We start from the raw sequence: 13,970 nt of genomic DNA on the forward strand, positions 1-13,970 counted from the left end.
TAAATAACATCTCCCAAGGATAAATATTTTTAAATCAACTGGCCTGGGTAACTTACAACCAAGAGTCCCAAAGAGTTGCCTAAGAAGATCACTGGCCATTTTTAAATAATCTTGGAGTACCATGGAAACTTTTGAAGAGGGCCAGCAGGATGGCAGGGTAACTGTAGGGTGGGTTAGTCCTGTCATCAATCTCAAGCAAAATAGTGGAAAAGGTCATACAGGACTCTATAGGTAAAGAATTAAAAAACTGGAATATGATTAAATTCCAGTCAATATGTTTTAATGGAAAATGGATCTTGTCAAACAAACCTGATTTCATTCTTTGATGAGATTACAAATTTGGTTGATAAAAGTAACTGCATCGATGCAACAGACTTAAAATAAGGCTTTTGACTTAGTATCCCATGATATTCTGATAAAAAATGAGCACAATACAAAATCAATAAAACACAAATTCAATGAATTAAGAAGTGGCTAACTGAGGTCTCAGAAATTAGCTGTCAATGAGGAATCATCATCACTGAATGGGAGAGTTTCTGTTAGGGTTCCATGGGGGTCTGGCACAAGGCCTAGTGCTATTTCTACAAGACCATACCTACAGACTGATGGACTGTGGGTTCTGAGAAGGATTTAGAGGTCACAGTGGACAAGTAACCCAATATATTCCCAGTGTGATGCTGTGGCAAAAAAGGCCAATGTGATCCTTGGATGTATAAGCAGGGGAGTGGTGAGTAGGGGTAGGAAGGTGATTTTACCACTGTATATGGCACTGGTGAGACTGACGCTGGAATGCTGCATTCAGTTCTGAATGGTAAAAAGTTGGAGGAGTGGGTGCAGAAAACAGCCACAAAAATCATTTGAGGGCTGGAGAAAATGCCTTATAGTGAGAGACTTAAAGAGCTCAACCTGTTTAGCATATTAAGAAGACTGAGATTTGACTTGATTACAGTCCCTTCTCAGGGAGAAAATACCAGATACTAAACGGCTCTTTAATCTAGCAAAGAAAGGCAGAAGCAGCAATGGATGGAAGCTGAAGCCAGACAAATTCAATTAGAAATAAAGCACATTTTTTTTAACAGTGAGGGTGATTAACCATTGGAACAAATTACAAAGAGGAGTGAGGGGTTTCCCATTCTTTGATGTCTTCAGATCAACACTGGGTGGGTGTCCTTCTGGAAGATATGGTTTTAGCCAAGTGCAAGTTACCCCTTCATTGAGCAAAGTGTAAACAGGGTGAAATTTAGATGGCCTGTGATATACACAGGCTTGGAAGTATTAGATTCTTATCAGTAAATATTGATACATGTCAATTTCATCATACACATACAAACCAACAAAAAATATTTCCATTGATAACAGAAATTTACAGATAGGTAAAATAAAAGAAATGCTGCTGGCGAACTTAGAGTTTGATTTAAGGGTATTTACTTGATCATTTTGACATGTGATGTTGACAAAAGCTTTAACTTTTTGAACTTCAACATCTAGACAAAGCCCTGGCTGGGATGATTTAGTTGGGGATTGGTCCTGCTTTGAGCAGGGGGTTGGACTAGATGACCTCCTGAGGTCCCTTCCAACCCTGATATTCTATGATCTACTGTCATTAAATAATTTCATGACCCCCTCTTATTGTCTGACCACCCCATAATTTCCTGCAACTGTGAAAATTTTAACTAGACAAAAATAAAAAATGCTTTAAAAGAAAAAGTTAATATCTGTTGAAGTTACAAAAAAATAAAAATCTAATTCTGCCAAGCCTACATATACAGGAGGTCAGAATGGATCATCTAATGGTCTCTTCCGGTCTCAGACTCTGAATTTATAAAACTTAAATTTTCTGTCCCCTATGTCTCTACATCTGCCTATCATCATCTCTACACACCTATCACACTTCAAGTTCACACTTATCACAGCTCAAGCAGTCCTCACCATTTGTGGCCAAAAATGTGATAGTTTTATTTGCAACTGAAGAACTAGCCATTTTATTTAATGGAAACCTAAATGTGACAAACTGATGGGGCCAGAGAAGTGCAAGCATGGAATGTGCTGATTATTGCCTCAGTTCAAACTGTCAGGGGCACTATGAGCTGCAAGAGAGGGCTAAATTTCTGTCAGTTAATCCAAATACTAACATTTTTCAACAGAAGCTAGCAACAGTTTAGAAAGCAGGGGTGCTCGTCCTGAGCTCAAAAGGGCAATGCTTACATGTTGGCCTTTTGGGTGGGGAAGTAGCAGTGTTTCTCAGACCGGAGGCTGTTGTAACTGGAGATGCTGCAGTTGTCCTGGGCGTGGCAGGGCTGCCCTTTACAGCAGCTCGAGGTGTCGTAGCAGACAGTGGCTTTGAAAGTGAGGTCCGTTTGTCTGGGCTCTTTGCATCTGTTACCTGGTAACAAAAGGCTACACTGAAACCAATGGCCCAATTACAAACAGTACTCTCAAGATGTAGCTGCAAGAGAACTTGGAATGCACTGAAATTCCTTTTAAAAATGGCTGAAGCACAACTGTTTGGATTCTTAAATACATAAGCTAGACACTGCTAAGAAAAGTTCTGTAACAGAAAATTCTAAAACAAATGTCCTATAGTACATGAAAACCTGTGGCTGGCTATACTTAGTGAAGGACACATGAGACAGGGAGGTTGGTGCACCCTAAAATTCATTATTCACTATCTGGGAAGCTCCATTAGATTCCTCAGCTGACAGGAGTAGTCCATTTGTAGACTTACACAAAGTATTTATTTTGAGCTCCACTGTTCTTTTTTAGTCATTAGTTCCCTAGCATCATGGCACTCACTAACCCCTGGAAAAGGAAGCTATTTAATTACAGGCCAAAATGCTTTCCAGGCTAAAAAGGCATTTGGCAGATCATCTGGAACACAATAGAAGGATCAATTTATGAACAATTGACCCATCAGGAAAATGGAGAGTGGTTCATTCCTTCCTGGAAAACTCAGCAGATGGGATGATTTGACTGCAACATCAACAGAAATTGGAAATAATTTATAAGTGGTTATTTGGGGGGGGGAAGGGGGAAGCAGAGGAGTTACACAATATTTGGTCACAACTCAGAATTTCTGCGATATTATGGTTTACCTAAAATCAATTTTAAAAAGCATTAAACATTTGTGATTAGTGATAAATTTAGAAAAGTAACGATGGAAGGAGGAAGTGAAAGTGGGATTACCTACCCAAAAAAATCAGTATTTCCATCAAAATATACATTGGCTTTGTTCAGACAGAGACACAGACACATATATTTGCCCTTTTGTAACCACCTGTATAGGGGACACTAAACACAATCCTTTAGATCTGCATTTGACAGTTAAGCCCTTAACAAACACACTGATGAATGTGAAGATTTACAGCTGAAGTTTATTTCAACATTCCTCTGCAGTTTCTGTACTACTGCATGAGAATATACACATGAAGTTGTTATAAACAAAAATGCCTTGCTTCAAACTGGATGTAAATGTAAGCACCTAGATGTAATAGGTGAGTAAATTTAAACATCTAGAGATGATGCAGTGAGAGGTAAAGTAAACGGTTTTATTTTCCAAGCTGAGTGAGGAGCAGGAAATCCATTAGATTTTCAAATTCCTCCAGTTTAATAATCTCTGATGCAATTACAAACAAGAACTTTAAAAAAAAATATTTGTATTTTGTCAGTGTCTCCTTAAAAGTCTGGTGTTCTACAAATACCAAATACACACTGCACAACCCACTTACAGGTCACAATCAGCATGGGGCACATTGAAGACAGGCTTTCAGTTCTCTAAATTGAGTGCTTATATCCTTCTTTTGCTCTAGGATATGATGCTTTAGAGTTTACAGGTGCTTGAACGACCATTTACTGTGAGCATTTACTGAGCAGATCAATGAATAAGTCATATCTAATGGCATCCATCACCACGGTATCTGGGCACTACTGAAGTTACATAAAGTGACATTGAATTGGAAGGATTGCACTCAATCTGCAAACACCATTAGCGTATGTATGCGTGGGGTGGGGAGGTTATTCCTGCTGCTTATCTCAAGGGGAGTGTTGGTAGGCCATTCTTCAGGGTGTTTATTTGGGAAGACATTGGAGAAGATTTCACAGAGCTATTTAGGAGTAGAAGCATCTCTATTCGGTCACCTAGTCTATACCCCTGCTTTGTGTCACAATTACCTAAAATGGGTGATTAATCTGTATCTTGAAGACATCCAGTGATGGTAGATTTCTACAACCTGTTTCGGCAGCTTCTTCCAGTCCCTTATTCATATTTAAGATGACTTTTCCCGACCATAGCTTAACCCCAGTTGTTATTGTAATAGTCTCTGCTTTGCCTTGTTAGACTGTAGCTATCCAGTACTCTTAACCTTTCCCCCTCCCACATCCCAGTGGTCTTATTCACCTACTGGTTTCCCAGTTTTCTTGTTGACTTATTTGGTGTAGCTCTTTTTATAGAATGTGGAGTTGAACATTAAGTTCCCAATTCAATCACATTAATTCAGCAGTTCTCTGAAGTGTATAATGCAGAACAAAGAAGGTTACAGGCTTTTGTTTTAAATGTAAAAAAATAAAGAATTTTCTTGAGCACCTTTTAGTAGTTCATAAAAACACAGAGGCAAGTTTCAATGCTCTTCTGCTCTTCCTACCCCTCAGTGCCAAAATACATATCCTCCTCAGATCCATGGAGGCAGAATCTTGTAACCATGCAGATCTGATAGCAAGCTCAGGCTTTAATCTTATTATTCCATTGTTGTCTCTAGAACTATACTACCATTGATTTCTATCGACTGTTGCTAGTTAGATAAAACAGTTACCTGGATTTTGGTCTACAAGCCTTGGAGCTTCAATGTGCAAGTGAAATACTCTCTCTTACCTTTGGTTTAGTGTCTTTAGGAGTTAAAGTGGAGGGACGTGTAGTGCTGGTGGCTGGGCGTTTGGGAGTAGTGGCCGAAGTAGGACCTGCAGTAGGGCTGGTGGGTTTTTTGTTTTGGCCAGGTGTGGCAGAAGCTGGCCGCTTGGGGCTTGTAGTGGACAGTGGCTTGGTTTTCGTTGCTGCAGGTTTTGCTGATGGTGTGGATGCTGAAGGCTTTACATTTTTCAAAAAGCAACATCCAATGTAAACACAAACATAGACAAAAAGAAAAAAATAGCGCATTGTAAACAAAAATGTTAAGCAGCAAGGAACATAAAATGCTATTTAGAGGAAACAAAAACATTAAACATCCTGTCTTCTGAGCGTAACAAAAGAAAGGCTGAGAGCTGGCATATAACATTGACCGGAAGTAATGTATTACCGGTTTTACAGATGGGGAACAGCAACACTGGGACCAGGATTTTGCCCTCTGAAGTCAATAAGAGTTTTGCTATTAAATTTGATGGGACCAGAATTTGGCCCAGAGACAATCAAGGCCCCAAAGGGAGTCAGTGGTGGAGCTACAATTAATATTTGGAGTTCCTGACATTTAGTCCTATGCTCAATGAACGGGACATTTCTGTCTAATTATACATATATAATGCAGTGCAAGATCTAAATCCTAATCTAATCTAAACCAATGACCAAATTCCCAGTCCCTTCAATGTGACCTGGATTCAGCCTTAGGTATCAACTCTTAATAAAAACTGGAGCTTAGTTGTTTGAAGCCTATTCCTTTGGATTTGTCAGGTGACAATGTGAATGAGAGTAAAACCATGGCATTCACGGATATAGAAATTACTGTTTGGGTTCAAAACTTCAGTAAGAGTTCTGGTTCAGACTCTGCTGAGTGCTACCATCTCTTTGAGGTAGAGAACAACTGTTTGTACAATGCCAAGCAGACTAGGGCCCCAGGTCCTGATGGGGACCCCTGTATGCTACTGAAATACAAATACATTAATAATAATGAAACTATCAAGTGAATCAAAATATTAATATTCTTGAAATGTCATTATGAAAATTTATTGTTCTCCCCACCATGGACATTGCCCAATGAATTATTTTACATTTAAGTTGAGCATAAATTTGTTGGGTTAAATCCAGTTAATTAGATTTACTGAAAGCCAATTTGTTTGTAACTTTACAATTGAATTACATTGTTTGGTGTTCAAATGAAATACTTCCCAGAAGCCACTAGCTCAGAAAACAGAAGTGTATCATCACAGCTTAAGAAGCAGGGAGTAAAGCAGGCAGGGGAAACCAAACCCACAGAGCTGGGTATAAAGAAGCCATGACATAACGGCACACCTACCTTGGTCTTCTTCTCAGGGCTTGGAGGAAGCTCTTTGTTTGGAGGTGCTGTGATGTCATTTCCCGTCACAAGCTCCACCGGTTTTATCTCTTCTGGTTTTGCTGACCAAAAAAAGAAGACACCTATATATATATTTAAACTTCCTTTAAATTCATTTATTTTAAAAATGGCACTATAACTGCATTGAAAGACAAATACTGCACAAAGAGCAGCTAAGGTTATATGACGGCTGCTTCTAGAAAGGCTCTTGGGAGATGGAATGCCTTTCATGAGCCTTTCCAGAGATCATGAACTTCCCAAATGGTTTAACTAGAGAAACTAACAGCTGGCCCAATGAGCCATTATTAACATCTGTAGAAAAACTCTTTAAGGTCTATAGGAAAACTCATTGTTTAATAAGTTGTACCTAAAAATTGTTAGGTATATAGGTTGCTTATTTACTTGGACCAATTTCAGCCCAGAGTATAAAGCCCCAAAATATAAAACTACTTTTATGCTGTCCCTGTTTTATATCCACACTGGTGATACTGGTGGTACTTTTCTCTGACTTTAGTTCCTCTTATGTCACACTATATGGCAGTTCCTCACATCCAAATTTTACACTCTGAATAAGGGAGATTCCCAGCAGTCAAAGTTATTTGACTGTTATAGCAGTAGAAGTTAAAAAGGTAGAGATGTGGCAATTATGTTTAGACATAAAATAAATAGTACAGAAATGTATTAGTACAGAAGTTGTTAGATGTATCATGCTTCGGCATTGAATGTTTCAAAGCACAAAAAGCTTTAATTTATGGGTTACATAGTCATGGGATGCCAGGATTTTGACCACAATTTCTAATTTTCTTCACGGTTCTTCTTCCAAGAAAAGATGTCATTAAATTCCCAGGCATCAAAATTATATTTACTGACTCTCACAAAGAAGTAGGGCTATAGCTATATTAAATGTGTCCCTGTCCACTTCCAAAAAATGTATCTGAAAACACTGTCCAAACACCAGTGAAAGACAAATCCCCTCCCCCCCACCCAGCAAAACCCTTTAAATAGCAACCTAATGATATTTTTCTTCCCAAATCTTTTAATTTGGCACAAAATAGAAAAGCACTTGAAGATCTAAAGTGGAGCAACTAGAACAGAAAATTGCAATTTGCACCCTGCGATACATTAAAAAAAGTAACGTCTGCTTCACTGTCACCAGTTTTACAATATCAGAACTGTAAGCAGAGTCTGCTACACTATGAAGTGATTTACTGTTGCACTTTCTGTGGTATCTGAACTCTGAACCATGTGGCCCACAAAACCCTTCACAAGTTTACTCAGTTTCCCTTGTCATCTGGAGAGTAAGATGCAGAGACACATTTGTATTTCTAAACATAAGAACATAAGGTATTTCTAAAAAAGAATATCAATTATGCAACAGATTGTCATGTTTTACTACCATGGTAAGAGTCTACTGGAACAGATGTGTGATGAGTTGAACAACTAAAAGATCCCTTCCCAAGGTCTTCCAAGAATTGCAGTGTACATTTCATATTTTCTGGCTTGTCCATTTCACAGAGGCAAAGCCTTAAACACACACTCGCAGAGCTGGTTTTGCTCATCCAAAAGCATGTTTAGTTTCTTACCTGCTTTTGTCTAGTTGGTGTTGCTCTATAATACTTAATGTTTTCTTCCCCCTATACTAATTACAGGGGGCTTTTTTCTTGCATTATATTCAGCTTTTCTCCTTTTCCCAAGCCCCAAACTACATTAAAAGTTACAGAGCTGCAGTTTCTTTTCTAAACACAAAAATTTTTCCATAGAAAAACTAGCACTGAAACTGATGGGGGTATTTCTTATTGTACATCTGAGGCCAGAATCACTGACCAGCTCACGTTCTAATAGTCTGAGCGCCCAATTATTTTTGGTAACTAATCTAAATTGGCCCATACACACAAGTAACTTCTACTGAAGTTCAATAAACCATTATATTTTTCCCCTTAGTTTGTCAACCTTAACTGTAGCAGCAAAATAGGAAATAATTATTGTCAGCAATTCTGGGATTTGAACAGCAAATTTCTGTCCATTAGTTGTTTGAGGCTAAGTCTCTACAGGTATTTATTCTGCCTTGAAACTTGGATCTGGAGAGAGTTTTATTTATGAGTTCAAATTTGTACAAAATTATAATGGTCTTACATAAAAACACGCATCTTTATCTTGCCTATTGGCCTCTGTGGTACCGCAGATGCCAAGATGACCCTCCACCCATTAGCAATTGCCTTCAGGTAATATCAGCTGCTTATTTCAGCTAATTCAGCAGCAACACCAAACCTTTTGTTTGATGATAATGTTTGAACATTCCATGTATATAACGTGAAGCTGTTTACTGAGGCACAGGCTGAGTCACCCAGTTGAATCTTATTCAGATGTATTCCTGATTAGCTTCTTACTGCCTTTGGAGTACAAAAGTAATGCAATGAAATCCCCTTTCTTTTGCAGACAGCAGCATAATCCATACCTATGGAAGTAAGCATTGGACACTGTAAATGAATCTCACTCCAACCAAGGCATAATCAGAATGAAAATTCTGAGACAATGGTGTTAAGGTTCTAAAAGCTTAACAATAACTTAAGGGAAAGAAAATCTTAACAGAACACTGAAGTTTAAAAAAATCATGCCACCTATGAAAGCCTGGATATTTTAAGATGATGGAGCTACATTGGGAGATGTCACTATTACTTTATGAATTAGAAGGTGATTTGTGTAGATCATCATTAGTTACCTTCTTATATATGCCAGGCTGGTGAGGTACAGCAGCAATTTCGACCACAAAGGGCCAACCAAGAAAACACCATTTGTGCAGGTGTCTCCTTTCCCATTATAAACTTGATGGGGAAGGGGGAGTTTGGCAGGGCCTCAAGGGACATTAGACAGGCATTTTTGTTGTACATTCTCTTTCTTTCATTTAATTAACCACCAAACACGCTCATCAGTACATTTGCCTTCGTTCATCATTTAATTACTAGGCTGCTCTCTTTTCAAACATGGAGGACAGCACTGCCTGGAAAGAACTGCTAGTTACAGGGAACATTAGGAAAAGCTGCCAAATCTTAATCAAATTTGTTCATTAGTCTGTAAGAATCATTGAGGAGACCTTTCAGTTTATTAGCTCCTCCAGTCATAGCAGTTAACCTACCAAAAGGTATTTCAAGGACATTTTTGTTCAAAGCTACAATGAAGTCTATTGCTACACTCTTCTGAGTAGAATTCTTTCTTTGTCTACTCCAGCTCTTGCTTCTCACTGAGTTTGCTGATGGTGAAACTACTCAGCTCAGCTGATCCAGCAAAAAGAAGCCAATTAATCCCTTTGGGGAAAAGTGAGAAGGGGATTTGAAGGAGAAAGAAAAAGGACATTCCACATAATGACCTGGCACTGAGAAAATGACTTGTATAATGCTGGGATCAATTGTACTGGCCATATTGTTACTCCATGTAATCACAGCAATGGGAATAGCTAGTAGGATACTGGTTTCAGAGTGGTAGCCGTGTTAGTCTGTATCAGCAAAAATAATGAGGAGTATTTGTGGCACCTTAGAGACTAACAAATTTATTTGGGCATATGCTTTCATGGGCTAGAACCCAATTCATCAGATGCATGGAGTGGAAAATACAGTAGGAAGATATATACAGACACAGAGAACATGAAAAAAATGGGTGTTGCCATACCAATTGTAACAAGACCAATTCATTAAGGTGGGCTATTATCAGCAGGAGAAAAAAACCTTTTGTAGTGAATCAGGATAGCCCACTTCAAACAGTTGACAAGAAGGTGTCAGTAACGGGGGGGGGGGGGGGGTGAATTAGCATGGGGAAATAGTTTTACTTTGTGTAATGACCCATCCACTCCCAGTCTTTATTCAAGCCTAATTTAACGGTGTCCAGTTTGCAAATTAATTCAAATTCTGCAGTTTCTCGTTGGAGTCTGTTTTTTAAGTTTTTTTGTTGGAGAATCACCACTTTTAGGTCTGAAATTGAGTGACCAAGGAGGTTGAAGTGTTCTCTGACTGGTTTTTGAATGTTATAATTCTTGACGTCTGATTTGTGTCCATTTATATTCTTTTGTGTAGAGATTGTCCAGTTTGGCCAATGTACATTGCAGAACAATGCCCCTCTGCATCTCTAACACCACATCTCTAACTCAAATGCTGTCTTTACACAAGCCTCAAACATAAATCAAACCCAAAGGAAAGTGGCAGAAGTCTGTGGGTAGATCTACAGGTTCCAACCCTGCTGGCAAACAAGGTGGGTGCGTTGCAGGGTTCTGCTGCAAACACACCTAATCAGCCCCTGCCACGCAAGCCCCAATCAAGGGGGATAGATTGGGGCTGGCTGAAAAGCCTTATGTCTGCCTGGCGATTGGCAATACCTGCCAGCCTGAGAGACCAGGAGCTACAAAGGCTGGGAAGGAGCCAGAAGGAGCTGGGGCAGGCAGAGAGAGGGGTCCGTCACAGAGGGAGGTGGAAGGCCTCTAGCTGGTTACTGACCCAGCCTGCAGTAGGCAAGAAACCTGTAAGGATTGTATATAGTTGGACACTAGTGGTGGGAAAATGCTTAAAGAATAAAAGACATGGGTGTTGCACAGAGCTGAAGTCTCCCTGGACTTATTCGGGAGGGCAATGAGGCCCAGAAAAAAAGGGGCTGGCTGTGCACCCCGTGACATGTGGAGGCTTGTCCAGGATCCTTTTGTGCCAGAGCTACAGTTTGGTGACCCAGAGATGGAGGGAACCCTGCAGTGGCAGACTCAGCAGCAGGAGGAGATGCAGAAGACGCTGCAGGCCTTCCAGCAATCCCACCAGATGGAGAGACAGGCTCTACGCGCCTGGCAGGCTGAGCAGCAGAAGACTGTGCAGGACTTTATTAAGGAGCAGGCGGGGGTGCGGCAACAACTCCTGCAGAAACTGATGAGTTCCTCGTGGGGAGATGGCACCCCCACTACGGGGTTGGGCCTTTGTAAAATGGACCCCGCCGACAACCCCGAGGCCTTCTTCTGTAACTTTGAGCAAGTGGCCGTGGGCACTGGATGGAACAGGGCAACCTGGGCCCTACGGCTAGCCCCATATCTCGCTGGGGAGGCACAGGCTGCATATATGGCCCTGACTGATTCACAAACCAGGCAGTAGGACACCATGAAGGCGGCCGTCCTAGACCAGGTGGGGCTTTTGTCCGAGAAGCATCAACAGAAATTTCGGTCAGCCAGGTGGACTGGAGGCATGGGGCCCCAGGCCTTCACCCAGAAATTGACAGACTGGACCACACCGTGGTTGCGGCCTAACACCCAAACGGTGGAGCAGATCACGGACCAGGTGATACTGGAACAGTTTGTGCAGAGCCTCCCAGAGAGCATGCAAGCCTGGGTCCGGCAACACCAGCCGGACACTGTAGAGGCCGCAGTCAAGCTGACAGAGGAGTATGCAGAAGCGGACTTCTCTCCAAGGGCGAATCAGATACCTTGGGATGCAGGGGGAGGGAAGAAACCCACAGAACCCTCCCCTTGGGAAGAGCGTGGAGAGACGGAGAGAAGAGACAAAGGGTGCCCCTAGTCGCCCAGGACAGCTTGTATGCTGGTGTTGTGGGCAGCTGGGACATAAAAAACGTGATTGCCCGGTGATGGAATGTGGCATAGCCGAGTTCTGTGGCTGGACTGAGATTGGGGGGTGGAAGAAGAGGCATGGTTTGCCCACCATTCCCATGCAGGTGGGGAGAAAGCCCAGAGGGGACTAGAAGACACGACCTCCGCCCACTTGCTCGTTCAGCCAAGGAGATAAAGCCACATTAGCTTATTCCCAGAGAGAGGATGACACTCAAATTCATCCACATGGATAATGAGTATTGTCCCATGGCCCAGGTGCCCCTAGAGGTTTGGGGCAAGTTCTCCTGGAAACGGGTGAGGGTATTAGAGGGGTTATCTTACCTCATAGTCCTGGCGACGGACTGGGAACCCGTCCCTAAAGGGAAGGAAGACATGGGGAGGAGACCCACTGGGAGAAAGAGGGGAAGTAACCCAAAGCAAGGGGGGGGACCGCCCATGGCCCCAGGGAGAAGGGGATCTAGACCCTAGACAACATAGTCAGAAAAGAGACCGCACAAGAGTAGAAGGGGGACCAAAAGGAGCACCCTGAATTAGAATCCTCAGGGGAGGAGACCCCAGGGGCAGAGGGGGAGGAGCCTAAGGAAGGCCTGAAGGTGGGACCCCCACCCGGGGAGGTCCGAACTTCGCTGGGTCGGGAACCAGAACTTGAGGCACTCGGCAGCCTGGGCGAGGTCTGCCCCAGCCCTGGCTAGGTCTGTCCCAGCCCTGGTCCCCCGTCAGAAAGGAAAAGGGAACAGCCAGGACGACGCACCTGAGGCTGTGACTGGTGTTAGGACCTCTGGGTCACCGCAGACTTGTGGGGCAGCCCATCCTCTTCCCAGTGTGCCTTTTGTGGGTGAGGGATTGGTGAACCCCTCAAGGATGGGCCCGGGGACCCCCCAGGTGGGCATGAGGGGCTCCCCCGGAATAACCTCCCAGGCAGAGGGAGGCGGGGCCGAGCAAAGCCAAGCCTGGAAGCGGCTTAAGTGGGGAGGTGTGTGGCAGGATGCTGGTGCAGACACACCTAATCAGCCACTGTCACGCCAGCCCCAGTCAAGGGGGATAGATTCATAGAATTATATAATATCAGGGTTGGAAGGGACCTCAGGAGGTCATCTAGTCCAACCCCCTGCTCAAAGCAGGACCAATACCAACTAAATCATCCCAGCCAGGGCTTTGTCAAGCCTGACCTTAAAAACTTCCAAGGAAGGAGATTCCACCACCGCCCTAGGTAACACATTCCAGCACCCTCCTAGTGAAAAACTTTTTCACAATATCCAACCTAAACCTCCCCCACTGCAACTTGAGACCATTACTCCTTGTTCTATCATCTGCTACCACTGAGAACCATCTAAATCCATCCTCTTTGGAACCCCCTTTCAGGTAGTTGAAAGCAGCTATCAAATCCCCCCTCATTCTTCTCTTCCACAGACTAAACAATCCCAGTTCCCTCAGCCTCTCCTCATAAGTCATGTGCTCCAGCCCCCTAATCATTTTTGTTGCCCTCCGCTAGACGCTTTCCAATTTTTTCACATCCTTCTCGTAGTGTGGGGCCCAAAACTGGACACAGTGCTCCAGATAAGGCCAGATTGGAGCTGGCTGAAAAGCCTGGCAATTGGCAACACCTGCCAGCCTGAGAGGCCAGGAGCTACAAAGGCTGGGAAAGAGCCACAAGGAGCTGGGGCAGCCAGAGAGAGGGGTCAGTCACAGAGGGAGGTGGAAGGCCTCTAGCTGGTTACTGACCCAGCCTGCAAGTAGGCAAGAAACCTGTAAGGATTGTATATAGTTGGACACTAGTGGTGGGAAAATGCTTAAAGAATAAAAGACATGGGTGTTGCACAGAGCTGAAGTCTCCCTGGACTTATTCGGGAGGGCAACTGGGCCCAGAAGAAGAGGTGCCAGCCATGCACCCCGTGACAGGGTGTCAATACAATGCCACATGATGGAATTTGTTTTTTCAGTTTGCTACTTTGAAAACCTATGAATTGGTTTATGCGTACACATGCACACACATTCACAAACTATGTTAAAAGAACATTAAAGTTGCAAAAATCACGCACTCAGAAGTTAAGAAATTCCCTAAGCTCACCACCCTGCAAATTTTTAGGGCCGAGTTTTAGGATAAAGGGCAATTAGAGCACCAGCCAATA

At 42.7% G+C, this 13,970-nt stretch overlaps 1 protein-coding gene across 9 annotated transcripts in view; it reads right to left on the bottom strand.

Moving 5' to 3' along the window:
- MAP4 (microtubule associated protein 4) overlaps positions 1 to 13,970 on the bottom strand; it is a 276,274-nt gene that overhangs the window by 25,811 nt on the left and 236,493 nt on the right. For 8 of the 9 annotated variants that reach the window (XM_073329155.1, XM_073329157.1, XM_073329156.1 and 5 more), the window contains 3 exons: positions 6,216 to 6,316; positions 4,865 to 5,077; positions 2,206 to 2,383 (listed from right to left, as the gene is read on the bottom strand). In XM_073329155.1, coding sequence (XP_073185256.1) covers positions 2,206 to 2,383; positions 4,865 to 5,077; positions 6,216 to 6,316 — 492 coding nt within the window. The remainder of the gene's footprint in view (positions 1 to 2,205; positions 2,384 to 4,864; positions 5,078 to 6,215; positions 6,317 to 13,970) is intronic. The other variant, XM_073329162.1, reaches the window with a different exon arrangement.

The sequence above is a fragment of the Lepidochelys kempii genome, chromosome 2, assembly GCF_965140265.1.
Source record: "Lepidochelys kempii isolate rLepKem1 chromosome 2, rLepKem1.hap2, whole genome shotgun sequence".
NCBI classification, from domain to species: domain Eukaryota; kingdom Metazoa; phylum Chordata; order Testudines; family Cheloniidae; genus Lepidochelys; species Lepidochelys kempii.